Below are 21,343 nucleotides of genomic sequence, written 5' to 3'. Positions count from 1 at the left end.
GCTCCTATGTTTATGGTCTTAAGCATGACTGCTTCCTAAAAAACAGCAATAATGCGACAAGAGACAAAGAATTTGTCTGCAGGTGTGAAAGGCTGGATCCTAAATGCTGCCATTGGGAATCAGAATAAAGGGGGCGAGATTCTCCACTCCCGCGCCGGTTGGGAGAATCGCTCGGGCCGCCAAAATTTCCGGGGGACGCCGGTCCGACGCCCTCCCGCGATTCTCCCGGGCGGCGGGAACGGCCCCGGTCGGGTTCCGCGGGCCGCGGGCCGGATAATCGCCGGAGACACCCAAAATGGCGATTCTCCGGCACCCCCCGCTAGTCTCAGGCCCGGATGGGCCGAGCGGCCAGGCCAAAACGGCGGGTCCTCCCCCCCCCCCCCGGCGCCGTCCACACCTGGTCGCTGCCGTCGCGGGCGGTGGCGTGAACGCTGTGGGGGGGGGGGGGGGCGAGGGGGGATCCTGCGCCGGGCTTCACCTGGAATGTGGGGTGGCCCGCGATCGGTGCCCACCGATCGTCGGGACGTCCTCTCTGAAGGAGGACCTCCTTCCTTCCGCGGCCCCGCAAGATCCGTCCGCCACCTTCTAGCGGGGCGGACTTTCGGGCGCCGTCGTGAATCTCGACGCCAGGATATTTGAGGAAGGGAGGGAATGAACTTTGCTCCTTTAGTTAGTGCCAGCCTCTGTCTCGGATTGTACCCGTGTGCGACACCTTGGATATTTGCCTGTGATAGGGTTCAGAGTATAACGGACACGTCTAGTTGGGTGAGCTCATTTCTTTGGAAAGGCCAAAGTGATTGAGAGGTTACTTACTGGGTTCGGGGTAGGGGTGGGGGAGTGGGCCCAGGCGGGGGGGGGGGCTCTTTAGGGGCTCTTTAGGAGGGTCGGTACAGCCTCAGCCGGCCGAATGGCCTCCTTCTGCTGAGAGGGCAGAAGGCAAATTGCGTCCGGAATACTGAAACTCTGACCTTGCAGCGTTTCCCTTGGTGCCCACACTCTGGCAGCACGGCGGCGCAGCGGTTTAGCACTGTTGCTTCACAGCTCCGTGGATCCCGGGTGTCGATTCCCCGCTGGGTCACTGTCTGTGCGGAGTCTGCACATCCTCCCCTGTGTGTGCGTGGGTTTCCTCCGGGCGCTCCGGTTTCCTCCCACAGTCCAAAGATGTGCAGGTGAGGTTGATAAATTGCCCTTCGTGTCCAAAAAGGTTGGGGTTACAGGGTTACGGGGATAGGGGCGCGAGGTGTGGGCTTGGGTAGGCTGCCCTTTCCAAGGGGCCGGTGCAAACTCGATGGGCTGAATGGCCTCCTTCTGCTCTGTAAATTCCATGATTCTATGAAACCCAAAACCCTGGAACTGGGCGTGCCTTTCACACTCCCCTGCAAAACCAAGCGGAACTTTTTGCTATTTGAATGTCTCGCTGCTGGCCCCCAATCTGTATTGCTAGCCGGTCTCTGCTGCATCTTGCTGCTCACTCTGTCAGTCAATCCTTCACCCACCCACCCCCAGGTCTCTTGTTTCCCTTTCCCCCCCCCTCCTGGGCATTTCACACTCTGCTCCAATCAGCGGCCCTGGTCAGTTTCATACCAATAAGGAAGATGAGGAGTGCAGCAGTCAGTCAGAATAGTCGGCACGCTGGTAGGCACGGACTTAACCCCTGCGTGTGCCAGGCCAGCCCCGAATCAGTTCCTCACAAACCCATCACACGGGAAGAGATTTAACTGGATCCTGTGGGGGGGGGGGGGGGGGGGGGCTAATCGACATGGTGGGCGAGGGGAGATAATGCTTCCTCTTGTGGGAGAGTCTAGAACTGTGGGGGGTGGGGGGGGGGGGGGAAGAGTCTAGAACTGGGGGGGGGGGTGCACTGTTAAAAAATGAGGGGGGGGGGCCTCTATTTTTAGGGCAGCACGCTAGCACAGTGGTTAGCACTGTGGCTTCACAGCCCCAGGGTCCCGGGTTCGATTCGAGTTTGCACATTCTCCCCGTGTCTGCGTGGGTTTCGCCCCACAACCCCCAAAGACTGCGCCGGGGGTAGGGGGATTGGCCGCGCTACATCGCCCCTCAATTGGAAAAAATGAATTGGGGACTCTGAGTTTATTTTTTTTAAACGGGAGTGGGGAGGAGGAAGGTCTCGGAAATTTATAAGGGGGCTCAGGGGAATGGGAGGGAGCCTCGATAGGGGAGGTGAAGGGAAAGTGGGAGGAAGACTTGGACAAGGGAGTTAGAGGCGGGGTTGCGGGAGATGCAGAGTCAACACGTTCTCGTCGTGCGCCAGGCTCAGGCCGGATACAATTCAAGGTGGTCCACAGGGCACACGTGACGGTGGCCTGGATGAGCAGGTTCTTTGTAGGGGTGGGGGATCGGTGCGGGCGGTGGTGCGGGGGGAGGGTCCCCGAACCATGTCCACATGTTCTGTGCATGTCCCAAGCTGAGGGACTCTGGCCGGCATTCTGCCGATGTCATGTCCACGATATTGAAGGTGAGGGTCTGAGTCCAGAGGTGGGCAATTTTTCGGAGAGCCGGAAGACCCGGGAGGTCCAGGAGGGGGCGAGAGAGGCTGACGTTTTTGTCCTTTGCCTCCCTGGTAGGCCGGAGACGGATGGTATTAGAACATAGAACATAGAACATAGAAAAATACAGCACAGAACAGGCCCTTCGGCCCACGATGTTGTGCCGAACCTTTGTCCTAGATTAATCATAGATTATCATTGAATTTACAGTGCAGAAGGAGGCCATTCGGCCCATTGAGTCTGCACCGGCTCTTGGAAAGAGCACCCTACCCCAAGGTCAACACCTCCACCCAACACCAAGGGCAATTTGGACATTAAGGGCAATTTATCATTGGCCAATTCACCTAACCTGCACATCTTTGGACTGTGGGAGGAAACCGGAGCACCCGGAGGAAACCCACGCAGACACGGGGAGGACGTGCAGACTCCGCACAGACAGTCACCCAAGCCGGAATCGAACCTGCGACCCTGGAGCTGTGAAGCAATTGTGCTATCCACAATGCTACCGTGCTGCCCTTAAGAACAAATAAATCTACACTATATCATTTAACCGTAACCCATGTACCTATCCAATAGCTGCTTGAAGGTCCCTAATGTTTCCGACTCAACTACTTCCACAGGCAGTGCATTCCATGCCCCCACTACTCTCTGGGTATAGAACCTACCTCTGATATCCCTCCTATATCTTCCACCTTTCACCTTAAATTTATGTCCCCTTGTAATGGTTTGTTCCACCCGGGGAAAAAGTCTCTGACTGTCTACTCTATCTATTCCCCTGATCATCTTATAAACCTCTATCAAGTCGCCCCTCATCCTTCTCCGTTCTAATGAGAAAAGGCCTAGCACCCTCAACCTTTCCTCGTAAGACCTACTCTCCATTCCAGGCAACATCCTGGTAAATCTTCTTTGCACCTTTTCCAAAGCTTCCACATCCTTCCTAAAATGAGGCGACCAGAACTGTACACAGTACTCCAAATGTGGCCTTACCAAAGTTTTGTACAGCTGCATCATCACCTCACAGCTCTTAAATTCAATCCCTCTGTTAATGAACGCGAGCACACCATAGGCCTTCTTCACAGCTCTATCCACTTGAGTGGCAACTTTCAAAGATGTATGAACATAGACCCCAAGATCTCTCTGCTCCTCCACATTGCCAAGAACTCTACCGTTAACCCTGTATTCCGCATTCATATTTGTCCTTCCAAAATGGGCAACTTCACACTTTTCAGGGTTAAACTCCATCTGCCACTTCTCAGCCCCAGCTCTGCATCCTATCTATGTCTCTTTGCAGCCGACAACAGCCCTCCTTACTATCCACAACTCCACCAATCTTCGTATCGTCTGCAAATTTACTAACCCACCCTTCAACTCCCTCATCCAAGTCATTAATGAAAATCACAAACAGCAGAGGACCCAGAACTGATCCCTGCGGTACGCCACTGGTAACTGGGATCCAGGCTGAATATTTGCCATCCACCACCACTCTCTGACTTCTATCGGTTAGCCTGTTCGTTATCCAACTGGCCAAATTTCCCACTATCCCATGCCTCCTTACTTTCTGCATAAGCCTACCATGGGGAACTTTATCAAATGCCTTACTAAAATCCATGTACACTACATCCACTGCTTTACCTTCATCCACATGCTTGGTCACCTCCTCAAAGAATTCAATAAGACTTGTAAGGCAAGACCTACCCCTCACAAATCCGTGCTGACTATCCCTAATCAAGCAGTGTCTTTCCAGATGCTCAGAAATCCTATCCTTCAGTACCCTTTCCATTACTTTGCCTACCACCGAAGTAAGACTAACTGGCCTGTAATTCCCAGGGTTATCCCTAGTCCCTTTTTTGAACAGGGGCACGACATTCGCCACTCTCCAATCCCCTGGTACCACCCCTGTTGACAGTGAGGACGAAAAGATCATTGGCGGGGAGGGACCCGGAACCCTCGAAATCGGTTGTTAAAAATTTATAAATGCCTTAACAAAATATTGCCGCAGCCTGCAGCACCCGCATCCCAGAAACAAATTTTGAAAGATGTCACAATGGTGGAAATGTGGCGAGCAATTTGAGTGGATAAAGCTCTCTCAATCGTCAGGGTGACCATGACCAAACATCTGTTTCAGGGGGAGTTGGGTCAAGGACACCACGGAGAGTTGCCTTACTCTTCGTAGAATCAACACAGACTATACAGTGCAGAAGGAGGCCATTCGGCCCATCGAGTCTGCACAGGCCCTTGGAAAGAGCACCCTACCCAAGGTCCACACCTCCACCCTATCCCCGTAACCCAGTGACCCCACCTAACCTTTTTGGACACTAAGGGGAAATCTAGCGCAGCCAATCCACCTCACCCTCACATCTGTGGACTGTGGGAGGAAACCGGAGCACCCGGAGGAAACCCACGCAGACACGGGGAGAACGTGCAGACTCCGCACAGACAGTGACCCAGCCGGGTATCGAACCCGGGAGCTGTGAAGCCACAGTGCTAACCACTGTGCTGCCGTGTCGCCCCATTCAAATTGTGACGCGTGAATTTATAATCCAAAGTTCTTTTTTGTTTTTGTTTTATTTTTAAAATTTAGTGTACCCAATTCATTTTTTTCCAATCAAGGGGCGATTTAGCGCGGCCAATCCACCTACCCTGCACATCTTTGGGTTGTGGGGGGCGAAACCCACGCAGACACGTGGAGAATGTGCAAACTCCACACGGGACAGTGACCCAGAGCCGGGATCGAACCCGGGACCTCGGCGCCGTGAGGCAGCAGTGCTAACCACTGTGCCACCCCGTGCCGCCCTTTATAATTCAAAGTTGAGAGAGCGTGCATCCAGACGAAGGATTTGGAACGTCAGCGGTCCGTCCGAGCAGTGCGGGAAAAAAACAGAGACAGGACGTAGGCTTAATTCGTACTCATTTTTAATTTAATTGTATTAAAATCACAGCTTCAAAAACAAATAAATTCAAAGGAAATAAATGTGGATGAGGGAGCGTCTGTGCTGAGGGAAGGAGCGAGGTGGAGGCTAATCGTGGAAAAATAAAACATTATTGGTCCGTCGCTCCTCCCTGGGCCGATTTTACATTTGATTTTCTCTAAACTGTCCAGTGGGCCAAAGGAAATCAGCTGGCAGGGGAGGTTGCGATGTGACTGAGCTGCCAATCTGTCCCTCCAGGCTAATGCAAGGCTGTGCTCGAATAAACATTAGGACAGTAACAGGTCTCAATAGCACCTTAAGAACACTGAGCGGGTTAGAAGCTTCAGATAAAACACAAACGCCGACACTGAGGAACTGACACAGGAGTGCTTGATTTGATGGATGTAAGCTCCTCCAAGGAGGACGGGGAGTCACACTTTGCGTCGCCGCGCAGTCCGTCAATTCCTTGGCCTCCCCTTTACAAAGCTCGGAATATCGCTAGTTCTCCAACCCCCCCCCCCCCCCCGGTGAATTTGTACGCCCAGAAATTCATTGAAACTTAAAAAAAAAAAATTTAGAGTAGCCAATTCATTTTTCCCAATGAAGGGGCAATTTCAGCGCGGCCAATCCACTCGCCCTGCACGTCTTTGGGTTGTGGGGGCGAGACCCACGCAGACACGGGGAGAATGTGCAAACTCCACACGGACAGTGACCCGGGATCGAACCGGGGACCTCGGCGCCGTGAGGCAGCAGGGCTAACCCACTGCGCCCCCCCCCCCCGTGCCGCCCCCTTGTAACTTGGTTGACTCTCAGGCCCAGCCCTCCTCCAACGTGGCGAGGAGACAGAGCGGCGGTATTCGACCTGCAGGCGGACTATCCACAGACCAAATTCAGGGGCCAGGGTCGCAGTGAAGGACGGGTAGGTGGGATGGCGAGGAATGGAGGGGGGGGGGGGGGGGGGGGGGGGGAGGTGATCCCGAGAGGATGGACGGAGCGGGATCACGTGTGAAAAGTGGATGGTTGGAGTGGAGGACAGGGAACGTGTGGAGTGGGCAGACACGGCCTCCACTACAGCTCTGAGGCTTTGCCGACCGTCAGTCAAAACAAGTCGAAAATCTTCAAGGCTAACTCCCCATTTCGGGGACCATTTAGAGATTTTTAACGCCTTTCCAGACAGTTCCTTCATAGACTTTATGGAAGCCTGGAGGTGATAGACGATCCATAAATAACAACAAAACCCTGGAAATGCCCAGCAGATCCCTCAGTAACTGTGGAGGAAGAGGAATATTAATAATAATCTTTATTGTCACAAGTCGGCTCACATTAACGCTGCAGTGAAGTTACTGTGAAAAGCCCCTAGTCGTCACATCCCGGCGCCTGTTCGGGTACACGGAGGGAGAATTCAGAATGTCCAATTCACCTAACAGCACCTCTTTCGGGACTTGTGGGAGGAAACCGGAGCACCCAGAGGGAACCCACGCACACACGGGGAGAACGTGCAGACTCCGCACAGACAGTGACCCGAGCCAGGAATCGAACCCGGGACCCTGGCGCTGTGAAGCAACAGTGCTAACCGCCGTGCCGCCCGCAGATAGGGTTAACGCCTTGGGGTCGTAACCTTTCAACAGAACACCGAGGACCTCGGACCTTTGCGGCCCTCTGCAAAGATGCTGTCGGACCTGTGAATATTTCCAGCACCTTCTATTTTCACATTTCCAGCACCCAAGACTATTTTGCTTTAATATTAGACGACCCTGATGCTGGGGTGGGGGAAATACTGACACAAATAAGGCTTAAAGGAGGCTTTATACTGTGGGGGGGGGGGAAGTTTTGAGGTTCAGTTGCTGTTAACAGGCTCCCTCCACCCCCATCCCAAAATAAACAGTGTTATGCAGCTAAGTCCAGTTTGTAACACAGGCACGGCATTGAAACACGCAGGGTCCCGTCACGCAGCCACAGAGAACCACGGCCCCAAACCAGGCTCAGCGGGGTGAGGTGGACTGGTAGCTCCTCCGGGCCAGGCACCCGCCCCCCGGCAGGGACAAGAGGGGACGTCGCCCAGGCACAAAGAATGTTCTGGGCCTGCCGATTTCACATCAGGCTCCTCCTGCACGGAGGCTGGCTGCAGGATATGAGGGCGGGCTCAATGCGCCGTCCGGCTGGCCGCTGGCACAGGTCCCTCAGTTCCTCGACCTCCGCGAGAACCTGCTTGGCTTGGTTCCAGTTGGTCAGGGCCTCGGTGAGGAGCCGCTCCGCCTGGTGCTCCGGTTTCCCCGGCGTGTCGCTGCTCTGCCCCTTCCGGCCCACAGGGCCTGCAGGCTCCAGCAGCAGCTGCCGCGTCCGCTCCAGTTTCAGTGCAACGAGTTCCTTCACCTGCCCCAGCCGCTCCCGCTCCGCGCTGCGCGACGGGCTTTCCGAGCCTTTCCGCAGCGCGGAGCTGTGCGCCGACCCCGCCCGGGACAGGATCTCCTCCGACGCGCACTTGTTGAGCTCGGCAAAGGGTAGTTTCTTTGGGACTGGCGGCGAGGAGGATCGCTCCCGGTCTAGCGAGGTGCCTGATTCCCTCTGGCGGCCATCCCTCCTCTTCGGAAGGCTGCCGTTCTGGGAGGGCCGCTCCTTCTCTGTCACCGTCTCTCCCGCCCCCGCCGTTTGGGGGGAGCTTTCATAGTTTGGTTTGGGATGTCCGCCGGCAACTTCTGCACAAGTCCCATGATGGTCCAGGGCTGCGTCCTCCTCCTGGATCAGGTCGAGGGTCAGCATGCCATCGGGCATGGAGGTAGAGGCCTGTGGGCAGACACAAACACATCAGGTCATACACGCCCTACTGTTTGAAATAATATTCTCCCTAACCCTTGAGCTGCCAAGGGGCTGCTTCTCGATAGAACATAGAACATAGAACATAGAACGATACAGCGCAGGACAGGCCCTTCGGCCCACGATCTTGCACCGAAACAAAAGCCATCCAACCTACACTATGCCATTATCATCCATATGTTTATCCAATAAACTTTTAAATGCCCTCAATGTTGGCGAGTTCACTACTGTAGCAGGTAGGGCATTCCACGGCCTCACTACTCTTTGCGTAAAGAACCTACCTCTGACCTCTGTCCTATATCTATTACCCCTCAGTTTAAAGCTATGTCCCCTCGTGCCAGCCATTTCCATCCACGGGAAAAGGCTCTCACTGTCCACCCTATCTAACCCTCTGATCATTTTGTATGCCTCTATTAAGTCTCCTCTTAACCTTCTTCTCTCCAACAAAAACAACCTCAAGTCCATCAACCTTTCCTCATAAGATTTTCCCTCCATACCAGGCAACATCCTGGTAAATCTCCTCTGCACCCGCTCCAAAGCCTCCACGTCCTTCCTATAATGCGGTGACCAGAACTGTACGCAATACTCCAAATGCGGCCGTACCAGAGTTCTGTACAGCTGCAACATGACCTCCCGACTCCGGAACTCAATCCCTCTACCAATAAAGGCCAACACTCCATAGGCCTTCTTCACAACCCTATCAACCTGGGTGGCAACTTTCAGGGATCTATGTACATGGACACCTAGATCCCTCTGCTCATCCACACTTCCAAGAACTTTACCATTAGCCAAATATTCCACATTCCTGTTATTCCTTCCAAAGTGAATCACCTCACACTTCTCTACATTAAACTCCATTTGCCACCTCTCAGCCCAGCTCTGCAGCTTATCTATGTCCCTCTGTAACCTGCTACATCCTTCCTCACTGTCGACAACACCACCGACTTTAGTATCGTCTGCAAATTTACTCACCCACCCTTCTGCGCCTTCCTCTAGGTCATTGATAAAAATGACAAACAGCAACGGCCCCAGAACAGATCCTTGTGGTACGCCACTTGTAACTGAACTCCATTCTGAACATTTCCCATCAACCACCACCCTCTGTCTTCTTTCAGCTAGCCAATTTCTGATCCACATCTCTAAATCACCCTCAATCCCCAGCCTCCGTATTTTCTGCAATAGCCTACCGTGGGGAACCTTATCAAACGCTTTGCTGAAATCCATATACACCACATCAACTGCTCTACCCTCGTCTACCTGTTCAGTCACCTTCTCAAAGAACTCGATAAGGTTTGTGAGGCATGACCTACCCTTCACAAAGCCATGCTGACTATCCCTGATCATATTATTCCTATCTAGATGATTATAAATCTTGTCTCTTAAAATCCCCTCCAAGACTTTACCCACTACAGACGTGAGGCTCACCGGTCTATAGTTGCCAGGGTTGTCTCTGCTCCCCTTTTTGAACAAAGGGACCACATTTGCTATCCTCCAGTCCTCTGGCACTATTCCTGTAGCCAATGATGACATAAAAATCAAAGCCAAAGGTCCAGCAATCTCTTCCCTGGCCTCCCAGAGAATCCTAGGATAAATCCCATCAGGCCCCGGGGACTTATCTATTTTCAGCCTGTCCAGAATTGCCAACACCTCTTCCCTACGTACCTCAATGCCATCTATTCTAATAGCCTGGGTCTCAGCATTCGCCTCCACAACATTATCTTTTTCCTGAGTGAATACTGACGAAAAATATTCATTTAGTATCTCGCCTATCTCTTCAGACTCCACACACAATTTCCCATCCCTGTCCTTGACTGGTCCTACTCTTTCCCTAGTCATTCGCTTATTCCTGACATACCTATAGAAAGCTTTTGGGTTTTCCTTGATCCTACCTGCCAAATACTTCTCATGTCCCCTCCTTGCTTGTCTTAGCTCTCTCTTTAGATCCTTCCTTGCTACCTTGTAACTATCCATCGCCCCAACTGAAACTTCACACCTCATCTTCACATAGGCCTCCTTCTTCCTCTTAACAAGAGATTCCACTTCTTTGGTAAACCACGGTTCCCTCGCTCGACGCCTTCCTCCCTGCCTGACCGGTACATACTTATCAAGAACACTCAGTAGCTGATCCTTGAACAAGCTCCACTTATCCAGTGTGCCCAACACTTGCAGCCTACTTCTCCACCTTATCCCCCCCAAGTCACGTCTAATGGCATCATAATTGCCCTTCCCCCAGCTATAACTCTTGCCCTGCGGTGTATACTTATCCCTTTCCATCATTAACGTAAACGTCACCGAATTGTGGTCACTGTCCCCAAAGTGCTCTCCTACCTCCAAATCCAACACCTGGCCTGGTTCATTACCCAAAACCAAATCCAACGTGGCCTCGCCTCTTGTTGGCCTGTCAACATATTGTGTCAGGAAACCCTCCTGCACACACTGTACAAAAAACGACCCATCTAATGTACTCGAACTATATCTTTTCCAGTCAATATTTGGAAAGTTAAAGTCTCCCATAATAACTACCCTGTTACTTTCGCTCTTATCCAGGATCATCCTCGCCATCCTTTCCTCTACATCCCTAGAACTATTTGGAGGCCTATAGAAAACTCCCAACAGGGTGACCTCTCCTTTCCTGTTTCTAACTTCAGCCCATACTACCTCGGAAGATGAGTCCCCATCTAGCATCCTCTCCGCCACCGTAATACTGCTCTTGACTAGCAGCGCCACACCTCCCCCTCTTTTGCCTCCTTCTCTGAGCTTACTAAAACACCTAAACCCGGAACCTGCAACATCCATTCCTGTCCCTGCTCTATCCATGTCTCCGAAATGGCCACAACATCGAAGTCCCAGGTACCAACCCATGCTGCCAGTTCCCCTACCTTATTTCGTATACTCCTGGCATTGAAGTAGACACACTTCAAACCACCTACCTGAACACTGGCCCCCTCAAAGAACAAAGAACAAAGAAATGTACAGCACAGGAACAGGCCCTTCGGCCCTCCAAGCCCGTGCCGACCATACTGCCCGACTAAACTACAATCTTCTACACTTCCTGGGTCCGTATCCTTCTATTCCCATCCTATTCATATATTTGTCAAGATGCCCCTTAAATGTCCCTATCGTCCCTGCCTCCACTACCTCCTCCGGTAGTGAGTTCCAGGCACCCACTACCCTCTGCGTAAAAAACTTGCCTCGTACATCTACTCTAAACTTTGCCCCTCTCACCTTAAACCTATGCCCCCTAGTAATTGACCCCTCTACCCTGGGGAAAAGCCTCTGACTATCCACTCTGTCTATGCCCCTCATAATTTTGTATACCTCTATCAGGTCGCCCCTCAACCTCCTTCGTTCCAGTGAGAACAAACCGAGTTTATTCAATCGCTCCTCATAGCTTATGCCCTCCATACCAGGCAACATTCTGGTAAATCTCTTCTGCACCCTCTCTAAAGCCTCCACATCCTTCTGGTAGTGTGGCGACCAGAATTGAACACTATACTCCAAGTGTGGCCTAACTAAGGTTCTATACAGCTGCAACATGACTTGCCAATTCTTATACTCAATGCCCCGGCCAATGAAGGCAAGCATGCCGTATGCCTTCCCTCCTGCGACGTCAAATCTGTGCTCCTGACCTCTATACTCTCATTCTCCCTTACCCTAAAACTACAATCCAGGTTCCCATGCCCCTGCTGCATTAGTTTAAACCCCCCCAAAGAGCACTAACAAATCTCCCCCCCAGGATATTTGTGCCCCTCAGGTTCAGATGTAGACCATCCTGTCTGTAGAGGTCCCACCTTCCCCAGAAAGAGCCCCAGTTATCCAGAAATCTGAATCCCTCCCGTCTGCACCATCACTGTAGCCACGTGTTTAATTGCTCTCTCTCCCTATTCCTCATCTCACTATCACGTGGCACGGGCAACAACCCAGAGATAACAACTCTGTTTGTTCTAGTTCTGAGCTTCCATCCTAGCTCCCTGAAAGCCTGCCTGACATCCTTGTCCCCTTTCCTACCTATGTCGTTAGTGCCAATGTGGGCCACGAGTTGGGGCTGCTCCCCCTCCCCCTTAAGAACCCGGAAAACACGATCCGAGACATCACGTACCCTTGCACCTGGGAGGCAACATACCAAACGTGGGTCTCTCACGCTCCCACAAAATCTCCTATCTGTGCCCCTGACTATCGAGTCCCCAATTACTAATGCTCTGCTCCTCTCCCCCCCTTCCCTTCTGAGCAACAGGGACAGACTCCGTGCCAGAGGCCTGTACCCCATGATGTTCAGGTTGGGTGGAGCGGCCACGGTAAATTGCCCTTAGTGTCCAAAAGGTGGGGTTACTGGGTTAGGGTGGGGGGAGTGGGCTTAAGTAGGGCCGGTGCAGACTCGATGGGCCGAATGGCCTCCTTCTGCACTGTAAATTCTATGAACCTCCAATTCCTGCTGGGCTGTACCTATCCCATCCACCTCAACTTTACCACTCAGATAACGAATATTTCCAGGTTATTTAACGGCAAGGGTGTTGCAACCCAATCTAATCCCTCCACCCCCAACAGCACAGGCTTACGATACACCCACAATGACGTTACTGTAAAAAGCCCCGAGTCGCCACATCCCGGCGCCTGTTCGGGTACGCAGAGGGAGAATTCAGAATGTCCAATTCACCCAACAGCACGTCTTTCGGGACTTGTGGGAGGAAACCGGAGCACCCGGAGGAAACCCACGCAGACACGGGGAGAACGAGGGCAGCACGGTGGCGCAGTGGTTAGCACTACTGCCTCACGGTGCCGAGGTCCCAGGTTCCTTCCTGGTCCTGGGTCCCGTGTGGAGTTTGCACATTATCCCCGTGTCTGCGTGGGTTTCGCCCCCACAACAACCCAAAGATGTGCAGGGCAGGTGGATTGGCCTCGCTAAATCGCCCCTTAATTGGGAAAAAAAACTGAATCGGATTAGTTTAAATTGATTTTAAAAAGTATTAAAAAAGAACAAATTGCGAAACAGAAGCAGGCCACTCGGCCCGACTCCATCATCCTGCTATCAGCCTGCTCCCATTTTCGGACCTGTTCCACTAGATGACTCACTGGGCGCAGGACCTGTGGCCGGACAAACCCCCACCCTGTCAGGGGTCGCCCCCCCCCCACCCCCACCCTGTCAGGGGGCGCCCCCCCCACCCCCACCCTGTCAGGGGGCGCCCCCCCCCCCCCACCCCCACCCTGTCAGGGGGCGCCCCCCCCCCCCACCCCCACCCTGTCAGGGGGCGCCCTCCCCCCCCACCCCCACCCTGTCAGGGGGCGCCCCCCCCCCCCACCCCCACCCTGTCAGGAGGCGCCCCCCCCCCCCCCCACCCCCACCCTGTCAGGGGGCGCCCCCCCCCCACCCTCCCCCCGAGGCGAATTGCAGTGGCCCCACATATTGGCCATCCGGCCGGGTTGCGGTTCAGCGCCTCTGTCAACGATCCCAGCGCAGCTCCCAAATGTCCCTGTGGTCCCCTTGCCCATCCCGGCTAATCCCAGTCTGTCCCCAGGATCGTGCAGGCTGTAAGCCAGGAGCTCATGCCACCAATGGAGCCGCAGCTGCCCCAGGGCCGAGCTGAACGAACGCGTGGAACCAACTTTGTCCGCAACTGAGATTAAATTCACATCAGGCCCAGCTGTGCGGCGGGCTCTGCTCCAGCTGTGCGGCTGGGCTCTGCTCCAGCTGTGCGGCGGGGCTCTGCTCCAGCTGTGCGGCGGGGCTCTGCTCCAGCTGTGCGGCGGGGCTCTGCTCCAGCTGTGCGGCGGGGCTCTGCTCCAGCTGTGCGGCGGGGCTCTGCTCCAGCTGTGCGGCGGGCTCTGCTCCAGCTGTGCGGCGGGCTCTGCTCCAGCTGTGCGGCTGGGCTCTGCTCCAGCTGTGCGGTGGGCTCTGCTCCAGCTGTGCGGCGGGCTCTGCTCCAGCTGTGCGGCGGGCTCTGCTCCAGCTGTGCGGCGGGGCTCTGCTCCAGCTGTGCGGCGGGCTCTGCTCCAGCTGTGCGGCGGGGCTCTGCTCCAGCTGTGCGGCGGGCTCTGCTCCAGCTGTGCGGCGGGCTCTGCTCCAGCTGTGCGGCGGGCTCTGCTCCAGCTGTGCGGCGGGCTCTGCTCCAGCTGTGCGGCGGGGCTCTGCTCCAGCTGTGCGGCGGGCTCTGCTCCAGCTGTGCGGCGGGGCTCTGCTCCAGCTGTGCGGCGGGGCTCTGCTCCAGCTGTGCGGCGGGGCTCTGCTCCAGCTGTGCGGCGGGCTCTGCTCCAGCTGTGCGGCGGGCTCTGCTCCAGCTGTGCGGCGGGCTCTGCTCCAGCTGTGCGGCGGGGCTCTGCTCCAGCTGTGCAGTGGGCTCTGCTCCAGCTGTGCGGCGGGCTCTGCTCCAGCTGTGCGGCGGGCTCTGCTCCAGCTGTGACGGACCGTTGCACCTCCAATTTCTTTTGGGAGCGTGTGGGCAGATTGTTATACGTAGACACATAGATACAGAGACGATCGGAGCAGGAGGAGGCCTTTTGGCCCTTCGAGCCTGCTCCGCCATTCATCACCATCATGGCTGACCATCCAACTCAATAGCCTAATCCTGCTTCCTCCCCATAGCCCATTCTCCCCAAGTGCTATATCCAGCTGCCTCATGAATATATTTAATGATTTAGCATCAACTACTTCCTGTGGTAATGAATTCCACAGGCTCACCGCTCTCTGGGTGAAGAAATGTCTCCTTATCTTTGTCCGAAATGGTTTACCCTGAATCCTCAGACTGTGACCCCTGGTTCTGGACACACCCATCATTGGTAACACCTTCCCTGCATCTACCCTGTCCAGTCCTGTCAGAATTTTATAGTCTCTATGAGATCCCCCCTCATTCTTCTGAACTCCAGCGAGAACAATCCCAACCTAGTCAATCTCTCCTCATATGACAGTCCCGCCATCCCTGGAATCAGTCTGGTAAACCCTCGCTGCTCTCCCTCGAGAGCAAGAACATCCTTCCTCAGAGAAGGAGACCAAAACTGCCCACAATACTCCAGGTGTGGCCTCACCAAGACCCTGTACAATTGCAGCAACACATCCTGCTTCTATACTCGAAACCTCTCGCAATGAAGGCCAACATACCATTAGCCTTCTTTACCGCCTGCTGCACCTGCAGCTTACCTTCAGCGACTGGTGCACAAGGACACCCAGGTCCCGCTGCACACTCCCCTCTCCCAATTTACAACCATTCAGGGAGTAATCTCCTTCCTGTTTTTGCTTCCAAAGTGAATAACCTCACACTTATCCAAATTATACTGCATCTGCCATTGGTTTGCCCACTCGCCCAACCTGTCCAGATCTTGCTGTAGGATCCCTGTTTAGAAGTGTGACACCTGTACATTTCTCTGCAGTCCGGCACGCACAGTAACTACTACTTGTGCACGGCCTGCGTGGGATCTTTCGAGTTGTTATTCAGCCATTGTAGCTTAGAGGGAACATTGCTCACTGGAATTCCGACTTATCTCCCTGAATCGGGAGGCAAAGCTGTTGGGGTAACCAACCTCTTTCGATCGAAGTCGGATGGCTCTGCAGGCAAAGGGGTGGCCTCCAACATTGTCCTAACTACAGCCCGACGTCGCCCCGCCAAGGTTTCTGTGACCCCGCCCCAAGACACCACGGGGCCCAGGACTTGGCGTGGTGAAGCTGAGGAAGTGCGTGCCCACTCACCACTGCCATCAGGTGGCCGCGCGTGGGAGGACGGCGGGAGTGCTGTATCTTCACCCGGTCTCGGGTCGGATGGGCCAGAAAGCTCTCCTCATCGACAGTGACCTGCAATCAAACACAGGGCAGGGGTGGGAGGCATGTCTATAACCGGCACACAGACGCGCACGGACCTGCACGGACCCCGTCAATCACACCCTCCCGGCACCCTACCTAACACTCTCAGAGAGGAATGAACCTCCCCCTTACCCCACAGACACCTCACCCGTTCACAGCGACGGAACTGCCTCCACACACAAAGACCCACCCTCTTCACACACCATCAACTCACACATACCGGTGGACTGATCTCCCTCGACACGGTCCCGATCAAACACTCCCAGGACACGTACAGCACGGGGTTAGATACAGAGTAAAGCTCTCTCTGCACTGTCCCCATCAAACACTCCCAGGACACGTACAGCACGGGGTTAGATACAGAGTAAAGCTCCCTTTACACTGTCCCCATCAAACATTCCCAGGACAGGTACAGCACGGGGTTAGATACAGAGTAAAGCTCCCTCTGCACTGTCCCCATCAAACACTCCCAGGACAGGTACAGCACGGGGTTAGATACAGAGTAAAGCTCCCTCTACACTGTCCCCATCAAACATTCCCAGGACAGGTACAGCATGGGGTTAGATACAGAGTAAAGCTTCCTCTACACTGTCCCCATCAAACACTCCCGGGACAGGTACAACACGGGGTTAGATACAGAGTAAAGCTCCCTCTACACTGTCCCCATCAAACACTCCCAGGACAGGTACAGCACGGGGTTAGATACAGAGTAAAGCTCCCTCTACACTGTCCCCATCAAACACTCCCGGGACAGGTACAGCACGGGGTTAGATACAGAGTAAAGCTCCCTCTACACTGTCCCCATCAAACACTCCCAGGACAGGTACAGCACGGGGTTAGATACAGAGTAAAGCTCCCTCTACACTGTCCCCATCGAAAACTCCCAGGACAGGTACAGCACGGGGTTAGACACAGAGTAAAGCTCCCTCTACACTGTCCCCATCAAACACTCCCAGGACAGGTACTGCACGGGGTTAGACGCAGAGTAAAGCTCCCGCTACACTGTCCACATCAAACACTCACAGGACAGGTACAGCACGGGGTTAGATACAGAGTAAAGCTCCCTCTACACTGTCCCCATCAAACACTCCCAGGACAGGTACAGCACGGGGTTAGATACAGAGTAAAGCTCCCGCTACACTGTCCACATCAAACACTCACAGGACAGGTACAGCACGGGGTTAGATACAGAGTAAAGCTCCCGCTACACTGTCCACATCAAACACTCACAGGACAGGTACAGCACGGGGTTAGATACAGGGTAAAGCTCCCTCTACACTGTCCCCTTCAAACACTCCCAGGACAGGTATAGTACGGGGTTAGACACAGCTAAAGCTCCCTCTACACTGTCCCCATCAAACATTCCCAGGACAGGTACAGCACAGGGTTAGATACAGAGTAAAGCACCCTCTACACTGTCCCCATCAAACACTCCCAGGACAGGTACAGCACGGGGTTAGATACAGAGTAAAGCTCCCTCTACACTGTCCCCATCAAACACTCCCAGGACAGGTACAGCACGGGGTTAGATACAGAGTAAAGCTCCCTCTACACTGTCCCCATCAAACACTCCCAGGACAGGTACAGCACGGGGTTAGATACAGAGTAAAGCTCCCGCTACACTGTCCCCATCAAACACTCCCAGGACAGGTACAGCATGGGGTTAGATACAGAGTAAAGCTCCCTCTGCACCGTCCCCATCAAACACGCCCAGGACAGGTACAGCACGGGGTTAGATACAGAGTAAAGCTCCCTCTGCACCGTCCCCATCAAACACTCCCAGGACAGGTACAGCACGGGGTTAGATACAGAGTAAAGCTCCCTCTGCACCGTCCCCATCAAACACGCCCAGGACAGGTACAGCACGGGGTTAGATACAGAGTAAAGCTCCCTCTACACTGTCCCCATCAAACACTCCCAGGACAGGTACAGCACGGGGTTAGATACAGAGTAAAGCTCCCTCTACACTGTCCCCATCAAACACTCCCAGGACAGGTACAGCATGGGGTTAGATACAGGGTAAAGCTCCCTCTACACTGTCCCCATCAAACACTCCCAGGACAGATACAGCATGGGGTTAGACACAGAGTAAAGCTCCCTCTACACTGTCCCCATCAAACAAGCCCAGGACAGGTACAGCATGGTGTTAGATACAGAGTAAAGCTCCCTCGACACTGTACCCATCAAACACTCGCAGGACAGGTACAGCACGGGGTTAGATACAGAGTAAAGCTCCCTCTACACTGCCCCCATCAAACACTCCCAGGACAGGTACAGCACGGGGTTAGATACAGAGTAAAGCTCCCTCTACACTGTCCCCATCAAACACGCCCAGGACAGGTACAGCACGGGGTTAGACACAGAGTAAAGCTCCCTCTACACTGTCCCCATCAAACACTCCCAGGACAGGTACAGCACGGGGTTAGACACAGAGTAAAGCTCCCTCTACACTGTCCCCATCAAACACTCCCAGGAGAGGTACAGCATGGGGTTAGATACAGAGTAAAGCTCCCTCTACACTGTCCCCATCAAACACTCCCAGGGCAGGTACCGCACAGGGTTAGGTACAGTGTAAAGCTCCCTCTACACTGTCCCCATCAAACACTCCCAGGACAGGTATAGTACGGGGTTAGACACAGAGTAAAGCTCCCGCTACACTGTCCACATCAAACACTCCCAGGACAGGTACAGCACGGGGTTAGATACAGAGTAAAGCTCCCTCGACACTGTCCCCATCAAACACTCCCAGGACAGGTACAGCACGGGGTTAGATACAGAGTAAAGCTCCCTCTACACTGTCCCCATCAAACACTCCCAGGACAGGTACAGCATGGGGTTAGATACAGGGTAAAGCTCCCTCTACACTGTCCCCATCAAACACTCCCAGGACAGGTATAGTACGGGGTTAGACACAGATAAAGCTCCCTCTACACTGTCCCCATCAAACATTCCCAGGACAGGTACAGCACAAGGTTAGATACAGAGTAAAGCTCCCTCTACACTGTCCCCATCAAACACTCCCAGGACAGGTACAGCACGGGGTTAGATACAGAGTAAAGCTCCCTCTACATTGTCCCCATCAAACACTCCCAGGACATGTACAGCACGGGGTTAGATACAGAGTAAAGCTCCCTCTACACTGTCCCCATCAAACACTCCCAGGACAGGTACAGCACGGGGTTAGATACAGAGTAAATCTCCCTCTACACTGTCCCCATCAAACACTCCCAGGGCAGGTAGAGCACGGGGTTAGATACAGAGTAAAGCTCCCTCTACACTGTCCCCCATCAAACACTCCCAGGGCAGGTACAGCACGGGGTTAGATACAGAGTAAAGCTCCCTCTACACTGTCCCCATCAAACACTCCCAGGACAGGTACAGCACAGGGTTAGATACAGAGTAAAGCTCCCTCTACACTTTCCCCATCAAACACTCCTAGGACAGGTACAGCATTGGGTTAGATACAGAGTAAAGCTCCCTCTGCACTGTCCCCATCAAACACTCCCAGGACAGGTACAGCACGAGATTAGATACAGAGGAAAGCTCCCTGTGCACTGTCCCCATCAAACACTCCCACGACAGGTACAGCACCGAGTTAGATACAGAGTAAAGCTCCCTCTACACTGTCTCCATCAAACACTCCCAGGACAGGTACAGCACGGGGTTAGATACACAGTAAAGCTCCCTCTACACTATCCCATCAAACACTCCCAGGGCAGGTACAGTACGGGGGTTAGATACAGAGTAAAGCTCCCCCTACACTGTCCCCAGCAAACACTCCCAGGGCAGGTACAGCACAGGGTTAGATACAGAGTAAAGCTCCCTTTACACTGTCCACATCAAACACTCCCAGGACAGGTATAGCACAGGGTTAGATACAGAGTAAAGCTCCCTCTGCAATGTCCCCATCAAACACTCCCAGGACAGGTACAGCACGGGGTTAGATACAGAGTAAAGCTCCCTCTACACTGTCCACATCAAACACTCCCAGGAAAGGTACAGCACAGGGTTAGATACAGAGTAAAGCTCCCACTACACTGTCACCATCAAACATTGCCAGGACAGGTACAGCACGGTGTTAGATACAGAGTAAAGCTCCCTCTACACTGTACCCATCAAACACTCCGAGGACAGGTACAGCACGGGGTTCGATACAGAGTAAAGCTCCCTCTACACTGTCCCTATCAAACAGTCCCAGGACAGGTATAGTACGGGGTTAGATACAGAGTAAAGCTCCCGCTACACTGTACCCATCAAACACTCCCAGGACAGGGACAGCACGGGGTTAGATACAGAGTAAAACTCCCTCTAAACTGTCCACATCAAACACTCCCAGGACAGGTACAGCACGGGGTTAGATACAGAGTAAAGCTCCCTCTACACTGTCCACATCAAACACTCCCAGGACAGGAACACCACGGGGTTAGATACAGAGTAAAGCCATCAAACACTCCCAGGACAGGTACAGCACAGGGTTAGATACAGAGTAAAGCTCCCTCTACACTTTCCCCATCAAACACTCCCAGGACAGGTACAGCATTGGGTTAGATACAGAGTAAACCTCCCTCTCACTGTCCCCATCAAACACTCCCAGGACAGGTACAGCACGAGATAAGATACAGAGGAAAGCTCCCTGTGCACTGTCCCCATCAAACACTCCCAGGACAGGTACAGCACGGGGTTAGATACAGAGTAAAGGTCCCTCTGCACTGTCCCCATCAAACACTCCCAGGACAGGTACAGCACGGGGTTAGATACAGAGTAAAGCTCCCTCTACACTGTCCCCATCAAACACTCCCAGGACAGGTACAGCACAGGGTTAGATACAGAGTAAAGCTCCCACTACACTGTCTCCATTAAACATTGCCAGGACAGGTACAGCATGGGGTTAGATACAGAGTAAAGCTCCCTCTACACTGTACCCATCAAACACTCCCAGGACAGGGACAGCACGGGGTTAGATACAGAGTAAAACTCCCTCTAAACTGTCCACATCAAACACTCCCAGGACAGGTACAGCACGGGGTTAGATACAGAGTAAAGCTCCCTCTACACTGTCCACATCAAACACTCCCAGGACAGGAACACCACGGGGTTAGATACAGAGTAAAGCCATCAAACACTCCCAGGACAGGTACAGCACGGGGTTAGATACAGAGTAAAGCTCCCTCTACACTGTCCCCATCAAACACTCCCAGGACAGGTACAGCATCGGGTTAGATAGAGAGTAAAACTCCCTCTACACTGTCCCCATCAAACACTCCCAGGACAGGTACAGCACGGGGCTAGATACAGAGTAAAGCTCCCTCTACACTGTCCCCATCGAA

At 53.7% G+C, this 21,343-nt stretch overlaps 1 protein-coding gene across 1 annotated transcript in view; it reads right to left on the bottom strand.

Moving 5' to 3' along the window:
* Positions 1-21,343, bottom strand: part of LOC140402898 (uncharacterized) — a 140,283-nt gene that overhangs the window by 20,632 nt on the left and 98,308 nt on the right. Inside the window, exon 7 of the mRNA XM_072490526.1 lies at positions 7,622-8,200. Within this exon, the coding sequence (XP_072346627.1) occupies positions 7,622-8,200 (579 nt within the window). The remainder of the gene's footprint in view (positions 1-7,621; positions 8,201-21,343) is intronic.

The sequence above is a fragment of the Scyliorhinus torazame genome, chromosome 26 (assembly GCF_047496885.1).
Source record: "Scyliorhinus torazame isolate Kashiwa2021f chromosome 26, sScyTor2.1, whole genome shotgun sequence".
In the NCBI taxonomy this organism is placed as follows: Eukaryota; Metazoa; Chordata; class Chondrichthyes; order Carcharhiniformes; family Scyliorhinidae; genus Scyliorhinus; species Scyliorhinus torazame.
The sequence above is the reverse complement of the archived record's forward strand: the minus strand, read 5'-3'. Positions and strand labels throughout refer to the sequence as shown.